At 43.5% G+C, this 23,234-nt stretch overlaps 1 protein-coding gene across 1 annotated transcript in view; it reads right to left on the bottom strand.

Annotated features, from left to right (window-relative positions):
- Window positions 1-15,905, bottom strand: part of NECTIN4 (nectin cell adhesion molecule 4) — a 67,303-nt gene extending 51,398 nt beyond the window's left edge. The window contains exon 1 of the mRNA XM_033925549.1: window positions 15,717-15,905. Within this exon, the coding sequence (XP_033781440.1) occupies window positions 15,717-15,768 (52 nt within the window). The 5' untranslated portion in view covers window positions 15,769-15,905. The remainder of the gene's footprint in view (window positions 1-15,716) is intronic.
- Between the last annotated feature and the right edge of the window lie 7,329 nt (window positions 15,906-23,234).

Here is a 23,234-nt window from a genome sequence, read left to right on the forward strand (position 1 = left end):
TCATTTAGAAAATGTCCAAGGCACAGTTTGGACATTTGAGGCTAAGCCCATTTTAACAACCTATAACTGCTAAAATAAACTGACCAGATGACCACTGGAGAGATCACTGACCCCCTCCCACCCCCCCCCCCCCCCAAAGATGTGAACGAAACAGTACAATATAATAGCTTCAGATGTTATGGCCAGTTCTAGTACAGCAGCAAGCAGGTCCTGGAGTAGTCCAGTGGGAGGTGCAGTGGCCTCTAGAGATGGGGACCGAGCCCCTTATTCCACTCTACTACACTTATGGTGGATTATGTGAGCCTTCCAAAACCCTCCCAAATCCCATTGTACCTGCAGGCCTAAGGGCTCTACTGAGATCTCTGGGTGACCAGTCTACTAAAAATGTTGGCCCCTCCTACATCCCAATGGCTTGTTTCGCGCATTTTTCTTTCGGATGTGGTTGGTTTTTTTCAAAACCAGTTAAAAAAAGATAGACCAGCACATCTGAGAAATGGCCATTTTCAAAACAAAATGAAGCTTTTCCATTTTGAAAAAAGTGTCATGTTCCGCAAATGTCCAAACTTGGATTTGGAGTTTGGACATCATATCAAAAATGCTCCTCCATATCTTTTTTCGAGATGTGGTGGTCAGAATTGCATACGGTATTCGAGGTGAAGCGATACAAAGGTATTATAGCATATTTTCCGAATAATTCCTAACATTCAATTTGCTTTCTTAGCTGCTCGGATTTCAACATATTATCAACGATGACACCTAGATCCTTTTCCTAATGTGGACTATGGCATCATGTACCTACGAGTATAGTTCGGGTTCCTCTTTGCTTATGAAGATCCTCTCTTTAGAATGCTAGATTCCTGCTTTGCGTGTATCGGTGCGACACCTGCAAGGGGCTCTGATGAAAAGCAGCACAGTGGCACCCGCTTTCTTTTTACTTTGGCTCAGAGCTAAACAGAGCTGCAGGTTCTAATATCTAACCAGAAGAGATGAAGCTTAAAAATTGTTTTTGTTTGGACTAGAAATCAAGTTACCTGGCAAGAAGACTTTTACAGTACTGAGATTTGGAAGCAAGAAATGCAAATTCAGGTCATCCAGAACAAAGTGTACAGTCAGCCCCATGATCCCCCCCACCTATATATTAAATCACAGCCAAGGTCCACCCTGCCCAGTACCCCCAATTTTCATCTCCAGCAGCTTTGGGATGTCTGCAGAGACCTCTTACTAGAGAGATTCCCCTTTCATAAAGCTCTGTATCCATAGAGTCTGAACCAGGGTGTGGTGCTGCGTCTCCAGCTGCAGCGTGTGTGGAGGAGGGCTGTTGTGGGTAATGAAGCCAGATTAAAGGGGTGTGGCAGTCCCCTGGGAACAGGGACCGTCTTTCACATGATCCGATTCTTCTCTATCCAGCACAAGCAATGTGGAACTACAAAAAGAATGGGGGAAAGGCATAATCCTTCCCCGATAGGTTAGATTGGGACATGGTGGAATAGGATCTGGGTGTTGCGTTTTCTTTCAGGGTCAGGTCTCCGCGTGGGTTAATTTTGAAAATACCATGACAGTAATGAGCCTCACTCCTAAACCGTCTCTCAAATTTACTGCTAACATAGTACAGTATTTACATTATGCCAAAGGGAACTTCTCATGAATAAGCAACTTATCCAGGTGTGCTTGAAATTTCCTCTGGTACTCAGAACAATGGGAAATATTTCTATATCTTAATCATAGTTTCTTGGTCTTCTCTCTCTCGCCACATAATTTGGGACTGACGCCTCTCTGACCACTGCTATAATAACAAATCTGATAAATTTCTTTGACGGTGTGATAGAGAGTTAGATCAAGGGAGAGCGGCAGATGTAGGGTGCTTAGATTTTAGCAAAGCCTTTGACATACTTCCAAATAGACAACTTATAAACCGAGTGCCTTGAGTGTAGGCCATAAAGTAACTGAGCCAGTGGTGGCTTGCAGGGACCTTGCTGCAGTCCGGCATTCCATTCCCCGTCCCCTCCTTGGGATCCAACGTTTCTCCTTCTGGCAGCTGCTCTGTCACTGTTTGAGCCGTGAAGTAAACGTGCTGCCTTCACCTTGGGTGCTGTACTGTATGCAGAGCATGGCGTCTTTGATTTTGTTTGTCTGTATTAGGACTTTTAGTTTGTGTGTGTATCTGTGTTTGAATGTGTGATCAAGGCCAGGTTTTCTGGTAGGAAAGAATATCGAGACGTATTATTGACATCATGGCCCAAAGTAGGAACATATTTGTCGGATTTTGGACCCCAAACGGCCCTCGCTTAAAAATTTAGCAAAGATCACTGCTCTAAGGTTCTTGGGCAGTTCTTTTTAATAGTTTTGTAAATGATATTGTGAAAGGGCTGTCTGGTAAGATGATGATGATGGTTTGGAAAACATACTATTACTTATCATTTCTAAAGCGCTGCTAGACGTACATTAAAACATTCAAGAGATCAGTAGAGCTTACAATCTAACCAAACAGGACAAGTAGGGGGGACTAGCAAAGCTTGAAGAATGGTCCAGAATTTCCCCTCCTTTCTCATACAGGGGCTATATTTTTACTCCATCTTATCTGGCTCTCATCCTGGACCCTATTAACAGCTGTTTTCACTACTGCTGTCTGGTGGCCAGGTGTTTCTATCTATGTATTTGAGTGGTTAGAGCTACAGCCTCAGTAACTGTAGGTTGTGGGTTCAAATTCCATACTGTTCCTTGTGACTCTGGGCAAGTCACTTATCCCCCCTCCCCCTTTAAAAGCCGCGCTAGAGTTTTTAGCGCTGGCCACCTCAGTAACAGCTCCAACACTCATCAAATTCCTATGAGTGTCTGAGCTGTTACCACCGCAGTCGCTGCTGAAAACGCTAGTGCAGCCATGTAAAGGAAGGGGTTAATCCCCCAGGTACCTTAGATAGAGTGCGAGACCACCAGGACAGATAGGGAAAAATGTTTGAATGTAAAGTGGTAGATAAATACTAAAAAGAAATTTAAAAATTGCACACACACACATGAGATTATTTACAAATCGCTTTAAATATATATAATTAAAAGGGATTTTTTTAAATGAAATATCGGATTTTGTTATAGTATGTAATGTGAGTGCTGGATTAAGAAATATCTCTTATCTCCCATTTTTGCATTTGAGTGCATTCTGACTACGTCCCAATGTTCCAGCAGAGTTGTGGTCGCGTGTGACTATTTTACAAGCCCTGCTCATACTGAATAAATGTCTAAGTCCTCCTTTTACGTATCAAACCCAAGTGCATGGCACAAGAGTGTTCAAAGACATTTATTCCCCATTTCAGATGCAGCTTAATCCCTGAACTCTATAAATACCACTCAGAAGTTGCACGGGCAAATTTGGACGTGTGCAAAGGTGCTTCGCACATTTGAACATTTTCATATTCAGCTGTCAAAAAAATACAGTTCAAAATGCATTAAAAGTACAGTTTGTTTTGCTGATCTACACAGCATAGTCTAGACTTTCAATATGAAAGAATAATTACTGAACTATTCAAAAAGAAATTAAGACTAAGACATTTGTGGTTGCAAAAATCCACAAATGGGATGTGAAGAAGTCCATACTCCAGTCTGGTTTTCAGGATTTCCACAATTAGGGTTGCCAGATTTTCCAATTGGAAAATCCGGACCCCCCTAGACCCATCCCTGCCCTGGAACACCCTAATCCTGCTCCCCCGTCCTGCCCTAGCCCTACCTCCTGCTGCCTTGTTGGGCAGGGAGGAAGTCTGTTCATTCACGGATGCCACGCAATGATGTCACATGCGTGGACTTCCTCCCTGCCCAACAAGGCAGCAGGAGGCTTTTCAAAACCCGGACATGTCTGGTAACCCTATCCACAATGAATATGTATGTCATCTATTTGCATGCAATGGAAGCATAGTCATTGTGGATCTCAAGGCCTGAATTTGAGGACCCCTAATATGGCAGAGTTTTGGCCATTCTTCTTGGCAGAAAAATTCAAGCGCTTTCAAGTTGGTCGGGGATCATCCGTGGACTGCAGTTTTGAAGCCTTGCCAGGTCTTGGCTTTGACTGAACCAGTCGAGCACATTCACCGTCTTCTTGCTGAGTCATTTCACTGCTGAAAGGGGAATCTTCAGCCCAGTGCCAGGACGATGACTGATTGGAACAGGTTTCCCTTCAGGATCTGCCTGTACTTTGCACCATTCACCTTTCCCTTGATCTCCACAAGCCTCCCAGCTCCTGCTCTCGCAAAGCATACGAGGTTTTCACACTTTTAAACACTATTTATTAAATATCTCAAAGCAAATTACATCACTTTTCCACTTGACATTCTACAAGATGCCCTCTCAAGACGCCCCTCCCCCACCCGCTCCCTTCTTTAACATTCCTAGCGCGAGTAGCAACCCCGATCTGCTGCTCGTGCCAGCGTCGGCTCTTCCTCTATCGTCTTCCTAGGCGCAGATCCAGGAAGTGATGTCAGAGGAAGAGCTGACACTGCTGCTCGTACAGGGGAAGGGAAGGGAAGGGGCGTGCGCGGTAGTGGAGGGGCGGATAGGAGGATGAGTGCTGGCACCCCCTCCAAGATGGTGCCCGGGGTGGACCACACATCCCCGTCTCACCCCTCCTTTCTACGCCACTGCGCCCTCTTACCGATTCTCCCACCACAACCATGTCCTGCGAAAATATGAAAGTGCAGAAACTTTTTGAAGAACCCTGGTATAATGCTGCTGTGTTTGTTTTGCACGAAAACCAGAAAGTCCAGTTTGGTCTCACAACTCCTATATGTGTACAGTGTTCCATGCAAATATTGTGCGTTTTCAATCTTGAAATTATTGAATAGAAACCTAGAAACTGACAGCAGAAAAGGGCCACGGCCCATCTAGTCTGCCCACACTAATGACCCACCCCCTAACTTCCTCTGTGAAGAGATCCCACGTGCCAATCCCATTTTTTCTTAAAATCTGGCACGCTGCTGGCCTCAATTACCTGTAGTGGAAGACTATTCCAACGATCAACCACCCTTTCGGTGAAGAAATATTTTCTGGTGTCACCATGAAATTTCCTACCCCTGAGCTTCAATGGATGCCCTCTTGTTGTTGTGGGACCTTTAAGAAAAAAAGATATCTTCTTCCACCTCAATATGGCCCGTGACATATTTGAACGTCTCGATCATGTCCCCCCTCTCTCTGCATTCCTCGAGTGAGTATAGTTGCAACTTATCCAGCCGTTCCTCAAACGGGAGATCCTTGAGTCCTGAGACCATCCGGGTGGCCATTCGCTGAACCGACTCAACTCTCAGCACATCTTTGTGGTAATGTGGACTCCAGAATTGTACACAGTATTCCAGATGGGGTCTCACCATAGATCTGTACAATGGCATTATGACCTCGGGCTTATGGCTGACGAAACTTCTACGGATACAACCTATGATTTGTCTAGCCTTGGATGAAGCTTTCTCCACTTGATTGGCAGTCTTCATGTCTTCACTAATGATCACCCCCAAGTCTTGTTCTGCTACAGTCCTTGCTAGGGTCTCCTCAGGTCTTAGTCAGAGACATTCCTGCGTTATGTTCCATACCCTGCACCCGAACTCACCAGAACAACAAATTTGCCTCTTCCCCATCGCCCAGAATCTACAACATGCACTAACTGATCATCCCATTATCCAAAGTCAAATACAAACTTGTATTTAACACTGTATTCTCCTATGTAGCCACTAGAACTTTGAATGGCCTTCCTGCAACTATCAGGATCGAGCTGCACTACCTCAACTTTTGGGGGGGGGGGGAAACCCTACAACATAACCTCCTCCTAAGCTAAGAATGGCACACATAATCTAATTAAGACAGCCCAGCAGTATAACAACCTACTACCCAAGTCAGTGGCATTAAATCTCTCTACATAATCCCAAAATTGTATTAAACATTTCAAAGCCACAGAATCTCTCCATATCTCTGAAAACAATGCTATTTCAACAGTTTTGGGGAAATGGCACTAGGGAGTGTTAATTGTCTTTTGGTTATTAAGTTAAACTGATTTCCCTGTTTATTGAAGTCTTATGTAAACCGAGTCGAGCCCCTACAGTATATAAATCTAAGGCTTAGATTAGATCTCTGTAAATCACTAGAACCTGTACTAGAAACCTCTGTATGTAATCTTGTAAGCTATATCTAGCACATTTATGTAACTGTAATTCTCCATATTTTTGTATGGGTCTCTTCTCTTATAAATCGCTGAGAATCTGTACTGGATAAGTGTGATTCAGAAATCCAGATCAGATTAGGATTAGACTTTGGAGGGACAACCTGAGCAAGGCAGTGACTTAGAGGAGCCAAACCATTTCAGCTTTACAAATGATGGTCCTGACAGGTCTCAAACACATTAACATTTTCATATGGTCTTCCTCCAGTTTTGTACCTTTATTCTGGAGATCTTTCTGTTAGCTCCATGTTTAGACCTTTGCTTCAATTGGCACAGGTGGGTTCTATTTGACTTATTGTAAGCCTTGTAATGGCACATGTTTTTGAAACGGAGCAGTTTGGGGTTTGCTGTGACAAAGAGTGTGAAGATTTATACAAGCAATACATTTTGATCTTATTTTTTGATCACTTTTGATATATCTAGCATGTTCCTTTCACACTAAAATTGTGGTGTTTTGTGTAGATCAGCTAAACAAACTTTCACTTTAATGCATTTTGGATTATATTTTTAGATAGTAGAAGATAAAAATACACCAGGGTGGGAAGACTTTTGTAAGGCACTCTAATTGTCCTAGTGTTCATGGGTGAGAGAGTGTGTGTCATTAAGAGGAAAAAAGATTTCTATGCACAAAGTCAAAACAAGTCATTGTGTGTGTATATGTGTGGGATTTTTTTTTTTTAAAGCTCTGGTGGTTGGGGAAACCGCAGAGCGTCTAGCAAAGAGCAGGTCCCTGGGAGGAGAAGGGGAGGGGAATAGTCTGCAAAGGAAGATCATCCAAATCCTCAAAGAGGGAGAATCATTCATCAAAAGCGAAGAGGCAAGAAGTCACCTCCCCACCCTAAGGAAGTCCCACACTTGAACCGTTAAGAATGAGTTCAATCATGATTGAGACTATGAGACAGTTACTGGTGGGCTTGAACCACACATTGGTCTCAGATTGCCATCTTCTCCGAGCACCTGCGATATGCTTTATAATATAACTAGACAGGAAAAGGAATCGTGTCACCCCCTTCCCATCCCACAGTATTTTTTCCCAGATAGTAAGTAATATGTTTACCAAGTTTGGTTGAAGTTAGGCTGGAACATACACACACACACACACAGATACATCTGATTATAGGCTGGCAGTACCTTATCCGACCAGCAAACGCTGCTAACTGGATAAGTGCTGGCAAGAGAGAAACTCAGAACTAATCAGACAGGGATGCAGAATATCTCCTCAAACTAGTTTCAAGTTTATTTTGATTTCATATACTGCCTAATATATAACGTAAAATGTTACTAAAATGTAAATGCAAAGGGATACCAATACAAACAATTTAAAATAATGAAGGAGACTACATTGGATACAAAAGGAAGATGGTAAGGGTTACATTATATAGAAAAAAAATGGATGGGGAAAGGAAAAAACCAAAGGGAAGGCAAAAGAAGAAATATGATGCTAAGACTAATATCTTGACTTATGCATCAAAGGCAACTTTTAAGGCTTGATTTAAATTTTGAGGTGCAATTTTCTTGCCTAAGATCCATAGGGAGGGAGTTCCACAATGCAGGTGCTATGACTGCGACACAACCCATAAAACAATCAGGCGAATAGATGGAATTGAAAGAAGATTTTGCTGAACACCTAGTGCTTGTGTTTATAGCAGGAGTTCTCAATCAGCCAATCAGATTTTCACAAAAAATATGCAGGAGACAGTTTTGCACGCACTGCCTCCACTGCACGCAAATCTCTCTTGAGAATATTCATTGTGGATAGCAAGGAAATACCAGCTAAAATGAAGATCAGACTGGTCCATGCACCCATTTTCTCCGTGGTCAATTACAGATGTGAAAGTTGGCCATTACAGAAATAAGATAGAAAGAGGATTGATTCATTTGAACTCTGGTGCTGGAGAAGGATTCTCTGCGTGTCGTGAACAAATCGATTTTGGAAGAGATCACTTGATGAAGCCCATGTGATGAAAGCCACAGTTATCTTATTTTGGTCACACTGTTAGAAGAAAGAGATCGCTATGATTTTGAAGATCGAAGAGGGCGACCTTCAACTAGGTGGCTGGACATGTTGACAACTACTATGAGGATGACACTGGAGGACTTTGTCGGACTAGCACTTGAACAACTTATTTTGGATCTTTAACTCATCAAATCGCTAGGACTCGAACTCGAATCGCACACATACAGCCTGGAAACCTGACTGGTTGGGGAGCCCCCAGGGCATGTTTGGGATCCAGTGGGTTAATGAATAAATCTAGCGCTATATTTGCACTTGAAGTATTGCCTACATTTTCCATTTATCTTACTAACTTTACTCATCTTTTAGTTCAATGTCCCTGTGCTGGTTATATTCACTCTTTAGATCATTCTGTTAACCGCATCAAACTAAACTAAACCTTAAGCTTAAATACTGCATCTTCTCTATAAATATAGATCTCAATACGGTTTACAAAAATTAAAAGTGAAATACAGTGGGAGTTGGTGGGGGGAGGAAAGCAGAAATTTACATTTTTGAAATAGCCAAGTTTTCAGGTGTCTACGGAATAGTTGGTTGCGCATTTTATGTTTTACTAGTACCAAAATGGGTTGCACACCTTGTACTGATAATTTTTCAATTGCCAGAACACAAATGCGAGAGTTAATTTGGAAAGGGGCTCCCTAATGTCTCTCCTTTGTGGGCTCCTTCCCTTTGGTGGCCCGATGGCTCCAAGTCATAAACGTATAGACTAATCCAATCTTGGCCTTACCCCCACCGAGTTCCCCTAGGAAAATTGGAAATGCAACTCCCTGTATGCAATAAAGCACAACCAGGACCAACACACCTTTGCACTTCCGTGGGTCCAGAGGCAGTGTTCTGCCTGGGATCTTATTTACTGGTACAAGGTATTCACCGTGCAACAACTCCAGGCAAGAAGAATTTAATTACAGCCCTATTAAACGAATCAAGTTTGTTTTCTGGATATAACTTCTCCCTATCGCCAACATCTATATAAATACTGTATAGCCACACGCCCTTTGCAAGTGCTCTGGACTAGCACATGCCTGGGATAACTTGTTTAAACAATCGAAAAATGTCCCCTAACCTGACTTCCCCTGCGATGGGATAAATCGCCATTGTGCTCTTGGCTCTGGGGAGTGTCTGCCACTCTCTGTCAATTGAAAACTCCAAACAAATGAGAGAAAAGGACAGCCAGGCAGGTGGGCAGGAATTTCAGACATCTCCTTGGTTTGTTATCTTAAAACATGCGGGGAAAGAGGTATGACCCAAAAAAAAAAGTAAAAGCTGAATTTCTTGAATCAGAACAGGTTGCAAAACTATGTCCATTGCAGCCACTCCTTTCACCTTCTCTTCTAAAAGAAGGAGCTATTCACTGATATTTAGAAGGACCTCTAGTCTATTCTGCTACGAGAGGTCATTCCTTGGGCTGCACCTTCATTCCTTGTTGCAGCTTCCCCCCCCCCCCCTCCCTGAGAAGTTTGAAATGCAGCACAGTAGTTTAAGCTATAGCTTCAGCACCCTGAGGTTGTGGGTTCAAACCCCCACTGCTCCTTGTGGCCCTGGGCAAGTCATTTAATCCCCAATAGAATATCAGAAGTGAACCAAGTCTAGAACAATGAAGCCATTGTGACATCACTGGTGAGGTTGGCTCTTAGGCATTGGTGGAATGAGGCATTATGACATCACAATCTCAGCTCTGGAATGTTGCTACTCTTTGGGTTTCTGCCAGGCATTATGATATCAGGGAAAGGGATTGGGACTTATACCACAACCACAACCACAAAAAGGTTCTTCAAACATTTTCCCTGTCCGTCCCAGTCTTTCTAATATATCTGGGGCAGTGGAGGATTAAGTGACTTGCCCAGGTTCACAGGGAGCAACACAAGGTTTGAACCCACAACCTCAGGGTGCTGAAGCTGTAGCTCTGACCACTGCGCCAAAATCTCTAGGAGATGGCCCACAAAAACAGGACAGCAGGTCTGCTAATCCCAGCATGCAATAGGGTCAACCAATCTGGAGCCTGTTTATAAGTAGCCCTAGGTAGCTCCAGCTCCCTAGGGACATTTTGAATTGCACCTGGTTTTGCTCCATTGCATGCATTGATATTTAATTCCAGTTTCCCTAAAATAAAAAGTCCACGCATGTAGCAGGGAAGGGATGGCCTTGTGACCTGGTGCTCCCTGGTTAACTTACTTCTGAAGTTGGCAGCTTTAGAGCTATATGGGCACCAATATTCCCAGTTTCAGAAGGGAGATCTCGTGGCCCATCCCAGTTTTGAAATACATCCCAAAGCAGAGTTGGGTCTGTAGTCATTGATTCTACCCATTGAAGCCAGTGTTCCAGGTATCAAAATGCATCATGACAGGTCTGCTAGAAATCGAGCACCAAAATCTCCCTCTTTGAACTGGGCAAGTTGGCAGCTCTGCATTTCTCAGTAAAGCCACGGCAAGCCTGGTTTTCCTTCTTTAAATGAAGTGAGAGGTAGCCCTAATGTTGTCTCCCTGCAAGCAATGAGATAAAACCAGACCTAGTTCAGCCTGTCTAGCCTCCTTGGCATGGACCTAATTGGGCACCTTTTTATGAAGGAAATTTACAAGGGCCGTACCCTGAAGTCTCTCAAGAACCGTTTCTACAAAAGGCTTCGGGTAAATTCTGACCACATTGCCAAGTACCAAATTAACCAAAGTCATACCATGCTAATAAGGCAGTAAGACTATTTAACTGGTGTAAATTAGTTTTGGCTTGGCAGATCTTTTTAATTATTTTGGCTACTGCATAAACGAGGCAAGGTTGTTCCAGCTGCTCATCCATCATCTAACCAGTGTAACCTCTTTTAACGAAAACAAGAGCGTTGAGTCCCTTCCACCCCTCTCCACAGCCCAAGTTACTCAATTCCAGGAGGGAGACATTGGGCCAGTCCTGGTTTTGAATTTACTTCCCAAAGCAGTGTGGGATTTTTTTTGTCCCCCAATTCTGTTCATTGAAATTAGTTCTGCAGCTCCCGTAATGCAACAGGATGGGGCTGTCAAATTCAGGATTGGCTTTAAAAAAATCTCCCTCCTGAAATCGGGTAACTTGGCAACTCTGTAGCTTCCAGCTGATTTAATAAACGTTTGAAAATAGTTTTGCCACCTGCTAGGGAAAATTGTGACCTAAATTTAGCCTGGGCATAAGATCCTGCCCCATCCCTCCACACCTCCATCTCTCTCGCCCCTTCCTTCCCCACCTTGATACTACTCCAGGCTCCAGACTCAGAAGTGGACAACCTAGGTCATTGAGGTCTGCAACCCAGTCAGATTTTCAAGATTTCCCCAATGAATAATTGTCTAAGGCCCTGATTGGCTCAGGCACCTAGGGTTAGTAGTCGGCCCATCCGCAGTTACCATTATCTCTTCCTCTCCATAGGAGATTCCACATGCCTGTCCCAAGCTTTCTTGAATTCGGACACAGTCTCTGTTTCCACCACAACTCCCAGGAGACTGTTCCACGCATCTATCACCCTTCTGTAAAAAAGTATTTCTGAGCCAACATCTCTTTTTTTTTTTTACCCCATCACCGATGATGGAGCCTCCATAAATTCACATTTGAACATAACTGCAGAACTCATTCCAGAGCTTCCTTTCAAATGAAATAGACTGAACTCATGAGCATTTATGCCGCATAGATATGTAAACATCTCTATCATATCTCCTCTCTCCCGCCTTTCCTCCAAAATATACAGATTGAGATCTTTAAGTCTGGCCCCATAGGCCTTATGACGAAGACCACACACCATTTTAGTAGCCTTTCTCTGGACCAACTCCATCCTTTTTATATCTTTTTGAAGGTGCTCCAGAATTGTACACAATATTCTAAATGAGGTCTCACTAAAGTCTTCTACAGGGGCATCAATACCTCCTTTTTTCCTACTGGCCATACCTCTCCCTATGCACCCTAGCATCCTTCTAGCTTTCGCCTTCACCTTTTCAACCCGTTCGGACACTTTAAGATCAAACACTATCACACTGAAGCCCACTCCTCTTTCATGCACCAAAGGTCTTCACCCCCTAAACTGTATTGTTCCCTCAGTACAGGCTGTGTCAACAGTACTACCCTCCACACTGAGGCTCACAGACACAAACAGAAGAGTGGCCATACTGGACAGGCCAAAGATGCATTCAGCCCATTATCCTGCTCCCAACAGTGGTCATGTCACAGGTACCTGGAAACAGCCAAAAGACCACAACAGATGTCATGCTGCTTAATTGGTGTTGTTCCAAAATAGAGTACAATCATGGCTATCGGACACATGTTTAGGGTTACCAGACATGTCCTCTTTTTAGAGGACTGTCCAGGTTCCCGGACGGACTTTCTAAAACCTGACAGTTTATCCAGGTTTTGGAAAGCCTCAAGCTTTTCAGGGGCGAGGCTGGAGGTGGAACGGGGTGGGAGCCCTACATCCATGTTTGTCATTAAATATTGTAACCCTACATATGTTTTACAGGACACCGAATTGGGCAGACTGAATGGACCATTTGGGCCTTTATCTGCTGTGATTTACTATGTGTCATGTAACATAAAGTCTGATGTCCAGAGTTGGGCGTGGGAATTCTGTGAAGAGCAGGGGTCATTGCCCATCTTTTCCAGTGCCGATTTTTGATTGCCCTTTATAGAATTCCTTAGGGCTACAAGATTTGTAACCTGGGCTCTTTGAGGAGGATAAGATAGAAAAGCATTTATTATGAATTTTTAGAAATCAATTTGGGACCAAATTAACTGTTTATTAGATAACCCAGTGGCATTATCATATGATACTGTGCTGTTTAGTATGGCAATAAGAGCAAAAAGTCAGATTTCTACAAATAATAACAAATTATTACTTATAATGACTGGGGCTGCCATTCAACAAATTACGTATAATTGGAAAAATTGGAGTAGATTAAATTATAATTTCTGGTGGAATTCTTTATGTCATGTTTATAAAATGAAGAGATTTATTGCAATGCAGCGGGGATGTTTCAGGAAATTTCAAGATGTTTTGGAGCCATTAACAAAGTATTGTACTGATTAGATGACTTCTTTTCCCTTAAATCTACAAGAGGGGGGGGGGGGTAATTTTATTGTTACATATTGTATAAGGTATTGATTATATGATAGGAAAGGGTGGGAGATAAGAGCATATCATTTGTACCATTGATGATTATTAAGTGATATGTTTATTGTTAATTTGTTTGGACATATTGTCACACTTATTGTAAGTGTGAAAATGAATAAAGCAAACAAAAACCAGGGAGAGGGCGGACCACTCTGTTGCCGACATCCCCAACTCCTGGTCTTCTCGTTGCGCTTTTTCTGTACAACCGAATTGAAAAGAAAAGTGAGCCCAATCAGATCCTTCCAATTAAGATTATCTCTATGTAATCCGCTTTGATTGTGGTTTGGAAGGCGGTGTGTCAAGTCTGGATCAACATAAACATGTTCCATTACAGCAAACTTTGACAAGATCCCTTAAAGCAGCCAGAAGTAGGAAAATGAATTAACAGCTCCCATTCGCAGATTAGGAGCAGAATCTACCCAACATTTCGATAGCTCTGCAGAAAGAACTGCATTGCTCAGAAAGTCCCAGGCCCTGATCCGGCACAAGGATGTGACTTCGGGATCTGGAGTAGAGAATGACAGGGGAACAAATTTTTCCCCATCCCATTCCTGTAAGCTCTGTCTTAACTGCACAAGCCTCGAACACTTAGGATTTTAAAGGGTTTGAGGCTTGTACGGATGAGGGCGGAGCTTAGGCATTGGTGGAATGAGGCATTATGACATCACAATCTGAGCTCTAGAATGTTGCTACTTATGAGGATGGAGCTCAGGCATTAGTGGAATGAGGCATTATGACATCACAATCTGAGCTCTAGAATGTTACTACTTAGGATTTTAAGGTGTTTGAGGCTTGTGCAGATGAGGACGGAGCTTGCTGGAATGGGGCAGGGACAGGAAAAGAACCTGCCAGGATGAGAAAATGAGTTCCCGTGGGGACGGGGAGAAATGAGTCCCCATGTCATTGTCTAATCTAGAGTTCAAGCATTCCTACCTGTGGAATCAGATTCTGTGACCTCCCTGGGAAGTTTAACCCTTTCTTTGGCATTATTGCTCAGAAGCAACATGTGCCTTCTATGACTCTTAGGGGAGACCTGCACCTCCAAATGTGTTGCTCTCGTTCAACATCAATGTACACAAAGTCATCTGCCAATTAAAGGGTTAAACTCTGAGCCCCGGAACAGGTTGGATGAGAGAAGTTCGACCTTTGTTTCTTTCTAATCCGAGCCATTTGCTTTCAGAATTGAGGGATTACAAAGCGACGCAGCACGGTTCGGGGTGGCTACTCATTTTGTTTGCGCTGATGGTGCGAGTGCCAGGGCACAGTGAATGGGAGAGGGCACTGGGGTGGTTTGCCAACGCATCTCGGTCCTGCCCTGCAACACCTGCTATGTCAGCACTGACTGTCCCTGAGCTGATGCAAGGAATTAGGCACCTAAGTGAAGCATAAATTTGATAGGCTTAAAAGAAATAACATCTGTCCCTCAACACCACCCTCTCTGTAGGATCTTACACAAACTTTTCAAAATTAAACTTGCTTTTGTGCACCTTTCACCGTAGTTGCTACCCAGTTGGCCCTAGAGAGCCCCCCAACCCCACAAACAGCTTAGCCAATGCACGGCAGTCCAGCAGCACCCTTCCCCCCTCCTCCAGCACACTTCACTCCTTCTCTGATGCTCCTCTCTCCTCTTCCATTCCTGAGACTTAACATCTGCCTCTACCAATGTACAGAACTCCTGCCACGCAGCGGCCCTGCTGTCCCCTAGTAGGAGAGTGTGGCGCTGTGGTTAGAGCATCTGAGATTGTGGGTTCAAACCCCACGCTGCTCCTTGTGACCCTGGGCAAGTCACTTAGTCTTCCACTGCTCCAGGTACAGTCGATAGATTGTGAGCCCACTGGGACAGATGGGGGAAATGCTTGAAGTAGCAGATCCCAATTCTGCCCTGCAGTACCCCTCCAGTATCTTCAAATGCACCCCAGCCCTGCCATTTCAGCCTACTTTAACCTCAGACAATGTTATTGGACTCCCCGGTAGCTTCTCTAAACAATCACCTCTGTTCACCACAACCTGCTTCTATACCACATACATCAGTGAATGTGTGGGAAGGCAAGGACCAGAGGTTCACAGCGGTGGGGGGTAAATAAACCTTGAACGTGATTAATTCAGAGCTGGGGACAGCAGCTCATTGTTACCTGTGAAGAAAAGGTGCAGGTTGGCCCTTCCCGAGTGAAATTGTGGGAAATGACCATGACCTGGGAGGAGAAGGTCAGAGCAAGAGCCACTGGGGAAGCCACCGCTTGCCCTGGATCTAGATTGGCCACCAGGACAATGTCCCTTTTGAAATGTCATCACTTTCCATCTATGCATACAGTTCATAAGCAAGTCAAGACACTTAGAAAAGAGAAAAAGGCTTAGAAGCAGAGCACATGGATCTCTGAAACTGCCTGCGGATGTCTTACCGGCACAGCCCAGGCCGAGGAGCAGGAGTCGGGCACACACGGCTCCCAGCATCTCGCTCCACCGAAAGATCTGCCAATGCCTTTTCCAGCCCAGAGAAAACAAAAGCCCGAAAGTCCCAGAAACGCTACAGGCAAATTCAACGGCACGAAAGAAGTCGGGAACCTGCTTGGCAGGTCAAAACAGGTGGTTCTCGGAGGAGGCGTGGCCTCCCGGCGGGGGCGGAGTCTTTTTAAAGAGGCAGCTCGCAATCCATTGTATGAGGAAGATCCTGAAAATGGGATCTGTTGGCAGCCCTCGATTTGCATTCAACTCAGACAATGTGCTTAGCTGTATTTAGTAGTGATATCTTGAGAATCCAAGTGGATTGAAGCAAGTACTGTAGCATATGGTAAAAAGATAACACACACCTGCCATTGTTTCAGTAAAAGTCCAGTCCTCGAGATCTACTGGCAGGCCAGGTTTTCAGGATCTCCACAATGAATATGCATGAGAGAGATTTGCCTGCACTGCCTTCTTGGTATGCAAATCTCTCTCATGCATATTCATTGGGAAAATCCTGAAAACCCGACTATAGGGCCTAGATCAGGGCTGCCCAAGTCCGGTCCTCGAGATCTACTGGCAGGCCAGGTTTTCAGGATCTCCACAATGAATATGCATGAGAGAGATTTGCCTGCACTGCCTTCTTGGTATGCAAATCTCTCTCATGCATATTCATTGGGAAAATCCTGAAAACCCGACTATAGGGCCTAGATCAGGGCTGCCCAAGTCCGGTCCTCGAGATCTACTGGCAGGCCAAGTTTTCAGGATATCCACAATGAATATGCATGAGAGAGATTTGCCTGCACTGCCTTCTTGGTATGCAAATCTCTCTCATGCATATTCATTGTGGATACCCTGAAAACCTGGCCTGCCAGTCGATCTCGAGGACTAGAGATTCTGATAGCAGGACTTAACTGCTTCCCTCCCGTGGCATGAACAGTGCCAGAAAGTACCTGCCTGCCTGTGCATTGAAACTGTGAGATGGTTGCAGCATATGCACAGCATAGAGGAAACATTGCTTCAAGGGACTCGAAATTATTATTTTACAGAATAGGCAAAGGGTGAATGGGAAGAAGAAGCGGGGGCAAGAAGGGAAAACAGTCATTATCTACTGTTATTTTCAGATATTGTTGTTGATTGGACACTGATTGTTAAGGCACAATGGGCCATGACATCACAACCTGTGCAGGAGGATCGGAAATCTCTGGGAACGGAGTGTCTGTAAGTGGGAAAAGATATGCAGGGACTGAGAGAATTGATTTGAAAGTATTACAAAATTGGGCATGGGCAGAGCAGTTCTCTAACTGGGTGTGCACATTCTGCATGCCTTGTAGCTCCTTAGCTGGCACTAATGCACTATCCAGGGAATTCTGTAAATGGCATTTGCATTGCATTGAAGATCTTATTCTGCATCTTTATCACTCTGGTCCCTTTAGACTGGAATGTGCAGAACTTTCAAGAGAAGTTTATTCCGGAAAGCTTTCTTGTTTTCCAAACACTTTGGAAACGAAATCATTTTCGTTTATATTCTCTTTTATGTTTATGTATTATGTTCATTTTATTGTTAAGCGAGTTGAGCTCATTTTGGTCTATAAAACTAAGTTTTAGTTTAGTGTCTAAGCCTAGGTGCTAATTCCACGCCCAAGACGTGCTCCAACAGATTTTAGGTGCCGACCTTGCAGATTAGCATAGAAATACACTAATGTGCCTAAATGTATCCGTGCACAACTCAAAGGCGAGCATTCCCGTGGGAAGGGCATGAGCGGGTCACGGGCATTCCAGGAAATTGTGTACAGTGTTACAGAATACCATACGATGCGTGCCCAGGGTTTCAGTTGGTGTCAGTCCTTTGCCAGGCTATGTTTTTCCATGCCATGCTTATAAGGCCACCGTCTCTGGCAGTTCCCAGTTCAGTGGCTGCATCTTTCACCCCATACCCAACATTTCTCCTTGTATCACATCTCTCCCTCTCCCAAGCAGCACCAATGATGTTTTCTACCATTCGGTACAAGGGGAGAAGAGAATGACACGGGGACAAATTGCTCTCCATCCCCACCAAAACTGATTTTTCTATCCCATGAGTTCTTTTCCTGTCCCTGCCCCATTCCTGCAAACTCCGTCCTCATCTGCACGAGCCTCAAACACTTTAATATCATAAGTGGGACAGGGACAAAACTCACGGAGACGGGATGGGGAAAAATTTGTCCCCGTTATCATTCTCTAATCATTAGCTGTCAGGACAGGGTTCTCTGATCAGGCCCAGAAAAATGATAACAGCAAAGAGGAAGAAAGAAATAAGATCTGACAAACTAACACAGAATATCATTTGTTGGGGAAAAAGAAGAAAAAGAAAAACCTGCCTTGCTTTCTCATTTCTTGTGACCTTCCTTTACAAGAATACGGTATTTGTGGGATGAAGAAAATATTTGGTGTGTTTTACTCTACATGTTTACTCCTTCAGTGAACTGGCAGCCTTTAAACTATTTATAGAATCCCATTGTCAATAGTAGAAAAGAGGTGGAGAAAGATGGAGCGAAAGAGAGAGAACGAGAGTTTTGTGGGACTTCACAATCCTAGTTGCTAAATTTTGTACCCAATTTTACCTGCTACTATTACTACTATTTATCATTTCTATAGCGCTGAAAGGCATACGCAGTGCTGTACATTTAACATACAATAGACAGTCCCTGCTCAGAATTTGATAGACAGGACTTCTCAGTTACTGTTGTGGGAAAATGGATTGTGAAACTCAGGCTGTGTTCTCTCTGCTCATGACATCATAAAATAGCAGGCCAGAAGGCATCCGATGATGTCACTAGCTGAGAGATTAAACTCAACTTGTTTGTCTAGGAAGAGATGCTGTACAAGTCCAAGAGGGCTCTCTGATTTCACTTCCATCAGCACAGAGACACCCCCCCCCCCCCCCAGGATCAGAATGAGAGTATGGCACAGATACGAGGAAATGAAGTAGGGCCTTTCAATTTGGCACACTTCATTTCCTTATGTTCAAAGTTTACACTATAAGATTTTTGAGGTCAAGGCATTCCAACCGGATAATTTTTTTTTTCTTGCAAAGTGCTGTTTGCTCCATCACACTACTGGGAAACGAGTATTAGATATCAAGTAGGAAATGAACAATAAAAACAGCCTGGCCCTTGTTAAACTTCATTCCCGGGCACGGTTCCTTGAGGGCTACAGGCATGGATGGCCTTCTGCAGAGATTTTCTCACTCACGTGTCACCTGCGTAGTAGATCATCAGAAATGTCTCTGTTGAGAAACCAAAGTGGGTCTCAAGAATGAATGTGGAGAACAAATTTAATTTAAAAAAAAAAAACCAAAAAACCGGCATGCGCTGTGTTTTGGTACAACTCCTGTGTCAGGGGGTTTGGACATCAGTTGATGACAGACGTGTGTTCATCTCTTCGATCAGAACAACGGAACTGGCCTAATACATGTGATAGCGTGAACGTTGCATCCGATTCAATTCCGTTTATGGCTCCAGAAAAAGGACGGATTGCTGAAACCAACGGATGTCTCATTCCGTCCTCCTTTTTCTGGAGCCCTATGGTAACCCTACGTTTATGAAAACTGCGTTTGCATATGGACTCTGGTTAAAAAGTGGAGAGCGAACATTGCTGGCATTGTCATCAGAATGATGGCACTTTAGCACATACGATCTTCAAATGCCCATGTATTAATACTTTCTGGCAAAAGATATGGTCAACTATCCCAAAAATTCTAAAAAAAAATCAATAATTCGATTTCACTGTCCTTCTTTACAATTATTTGACTTATTAATAGCACTTGCAATGCAAATGATTTTTACTGTTGTAAAATCCAGACCCACAGCCCCGCCCCAAGGCCTGCCCAGTTCCACCTGGCCCCTCCCTGTTACACCCAAGCCACGCCCCTCAACCTGATCTTGTGCTCAGAGCCGCATCGGGAAGGCAACTGCGCATGCGTAGGATGCCCTCCAAAAAGAGGACATGTCCGGCTTAATCTACTGTTGGAAGACTGTCACAAATCTGAATGATCTTTTGGTGGCATACAATTTCTCTTATCTATAAATAGATACCATCAAATTTAGAAACTTCTTCACAGATTTAATATGTTATCTCCTCAATGGGTATTATGATTGCATTTCTGTTAATTATAAACTGATAATAATTGTAGTATGTCTTCCCTTCTGACAATGACAATATCACTATGGTTACTTTGTAGTTCATATTTTATGTAGTTCTCAGCGATATTTTGCCTGTTATAAAAATATAATAAAATGTTTGAACTAAAAACTACGTTTGCAGGTAACAAAAGTGGACAGGAACAGCTTCTTCACTGCGTGCTCTTGTACAGACACCATCTGTTGGAAACTGCAAACAATTTAACCTTGCCTGAAAAATGCTGAGATTATGACTGGATGAGAATTATGGAGAATTAAGTTATGGTCACCTAGAACATTTCCATTCCAACTGATAAAAAGCTGGATGCAGGAAACCCAGCCATGAAGGCAAAGAAGAGAAACACAACGGCACAAGAGGAGATCCTCAAGTATCATGCAACGCATTCAGAGATCAAGAAAATGGGGCAGAAGGACAGAGAACTAGGCTCAGTTGTCTTGAATGCCAAGGGTGTGGTGACCTTGGAAAACTGTCTGTCTATATTTCATCTCACTCATGAGCTTCAGAAAGAAGCTCTCTTAGACACAACGCAAGAACTGCATTGAGAATCTGATATTCGATTATTATTCTTATGGATTTATTTTGCCTTTTCAAAGCAGTTTACACTACATTGAATAGTAATCAGGTACTCTTGGGTATTTTCTCTATCTGTCTTGGCAGGCTCATAATCTAACTGAGGTACCTGGGACAATGGAGGGATTAAATGATTTGCCCAGAGTCACAAGGAGTAGGCTAGGATTGAACTCACAACTGGAGAATGAAACGGGGGGAAAATGTGTCCCTTTATATACAAGATGGAGTCCCCAAATCCCCATGCAACACCTGGGCACAATCTCTAGAGTTATTCAGCTAAAAAAACAGGCCCTTATGTCTTTCAGGTGATTGGTCCGTCCGTCTTTTAAGGTCTTGACAGTTAGTATAACTGGTCAGTGCAGGTCTTGTAGAAGTGTTTTTGCCAGGCTGAAGGCCGGAGAGGTGACTCAGAGTGATTGCATTACATACAAATGCAAGGTATAGCTTAGTGGGCGTAGCACAGAAAATAAAACCAACACACACCCAAAATCTGCACATAGACAGAGCCAGAGAAATAAACAGGCACAGATAGCAGTTATACATGGGCACAAACACACAGAGATAAAGCCATCCATGACACACAAACAGCTGAAGACAGAAGCAAAGTCTTGATCGGCTGAAAAATTAATATACCGCCTTTAAACAAAACGATTTTCATAAAAATAAACATCTGAACGCTTGGCTCCTACTTGGTTAGGAAAAGAATTGGAATTGCAACCACGTGGTTTCTCTGAATGACACCTATTGACAGCAGAGTGATCCAGCCGCACAAGAACCACACTCCAACCAGGCCCCCTGCCTCACCCCCTTAACCTGTTCGTGTGTCGGGATAGCATCCGCGCGTGTGCATGTGATGTCAACACATTGCATCCACATGTTTGCAGATGCCATCACAACGTTGGAAGCTTTTCAAAACCCGGACAAAAGCTGTCCGGACCCCTGGACATGTCCTGAAAAGGAGGAAGTCCGGATGTCTGGTAACCCTAATTTGTTGGGACCAACTCTAGAGCTGGGATGCCGGACAAGCTCGCATCAGACTGTCCACACACTCACATCGATAAGGTAGACCACGTCAGAATTTGCAAACTCCAAATTCAGTTGATGAAAGAAACTATTCCAAGCTATTTAACCCTACATAGAATTATAATATGGGCTACCTGGATAGCAATGCTGCACAAACCCTGAGACTCCATAGGATGAGACAGACCCCCAATGCTAGGGTTACCAGAGAAGGAAGCTGAGTCCAGATTATCACAGGAGACAAGCTCTCTCCATTGGAGAGTCCAAGCGCATTTTGCTAAGCAACCCTCATATGACAAATCTTCTCGGGAGCACAATGAAACTCTTTCAGCTCCATACTTCCCTGTAGATGAAATGGTAATTGATAACCTGTCAAAGGAACACATTTTTCTGCAAACCACAGTCCTGTTTATCAAACAAATCAATTTCACAGACAGATAAATTAGATAGGAGGAAGACAATCCAGATTTTGGAAAGCAAATTCCATTTGAAAATGTAAAATTCTCTATTCAAGTTTCAAGTTTATTTAAAATGTGATAAATCGCCTAAACATAGTTTCTAGGCAGTTTACAGTTAAAATTAGCAGGTTGCTTCACAGTAACCAGCACAATTAAGAACGGGAAAAAATGACATAATGACTTACTTGAACAAGAGGATAGGAGGGGAGAATTACAATATTGGATAGAAAAGAAACAATTAGGGCAAAAACAGAAGGTAAGGTCAAAAAGGAGGAGAGATCTCAGAAGGTTAAAAAAAAGGAATATAGGGCAGGTTACAAACGACATACAAAATTACATCTAAAAATACAAAACAGCCAAAATACCAAACGATAAGACATCGGTGACCAGCACCTTCCTGTTTATTGTATTTCATCAGGCAAAAGAGGTGCCATCTTGATAAGGATGGTTAGATATTAGAAGCATCTTTAAATAAGAATGCCTTTAATTTTGATTTGAATTGAGTCATAGAAGGTTGAAACGGAATTCCATAACGATGGAGCAGTTACCGAAAAGATAGATGTAGGCATTGTATGAATGAAATTTAAAGGTGGTTTGGATAATAACGTGTCTAGGGGATGAGATATTTCTTTATATCTTGATGAATGCAGTTGAGTTCCAGCCATTAGTACATGTTTACTCAAATCTTTCGTGATCAGCTTTTCTGTCACGGAGACACTCATGCTTTTCCCTGCCCCCAACACCCCATATCTATTACTACTACTTATCATTTGTTCCATTCCCCCTTAGTTTCCCTCATGCATTATTCTTACTAGTCAGGCACATCCCCTCCACTGCTATTGGAAAACCCAGACCCCTAGGCCTGCCCAATTCCACCCATCCCTGCCCTGTCATGCCCTAGCACTGCCCCCACTGCCTGCTCTCATCGGGCAGGAGGGCATCCACACATGCAACGCAATGATGTCACACGCACACATGCGTCTGCATGATGTCATCACATGGCATCTGCAAATGCGTGGATGCCCTCCTGGCCGACGGCAATTTGATAGAAGCTTTTCAAAACCCGGACAAAGTGCCAGGTTTAAATGCCAAAAAGGTATCCAAAGTGATTAGATAACCACTGCAGAGACTCCCCCAATGTTCACTGACCCCCTTACCCCCCCACAAAGATCAGAATAAAGAAGTACATACCTGTTTCCAGAACATCAGCACCTGCTATAGGAAAGCCTAGTAGAGTTGCACACAGGT

This window comes from Geotrypetes seraphini, chromosome 16 (assembly GCF_902459505.1).
Source record: "Geotrypetes seraphini chromosome 16, aGeoSer1.1, whole genome shotgun sequence".
NCBI lineage: Eukaryota > Metazoa > Chordata > Amphibia > Gymnophiona > Dermophiidae > Geotrypetes > Geotrypetes seraphini.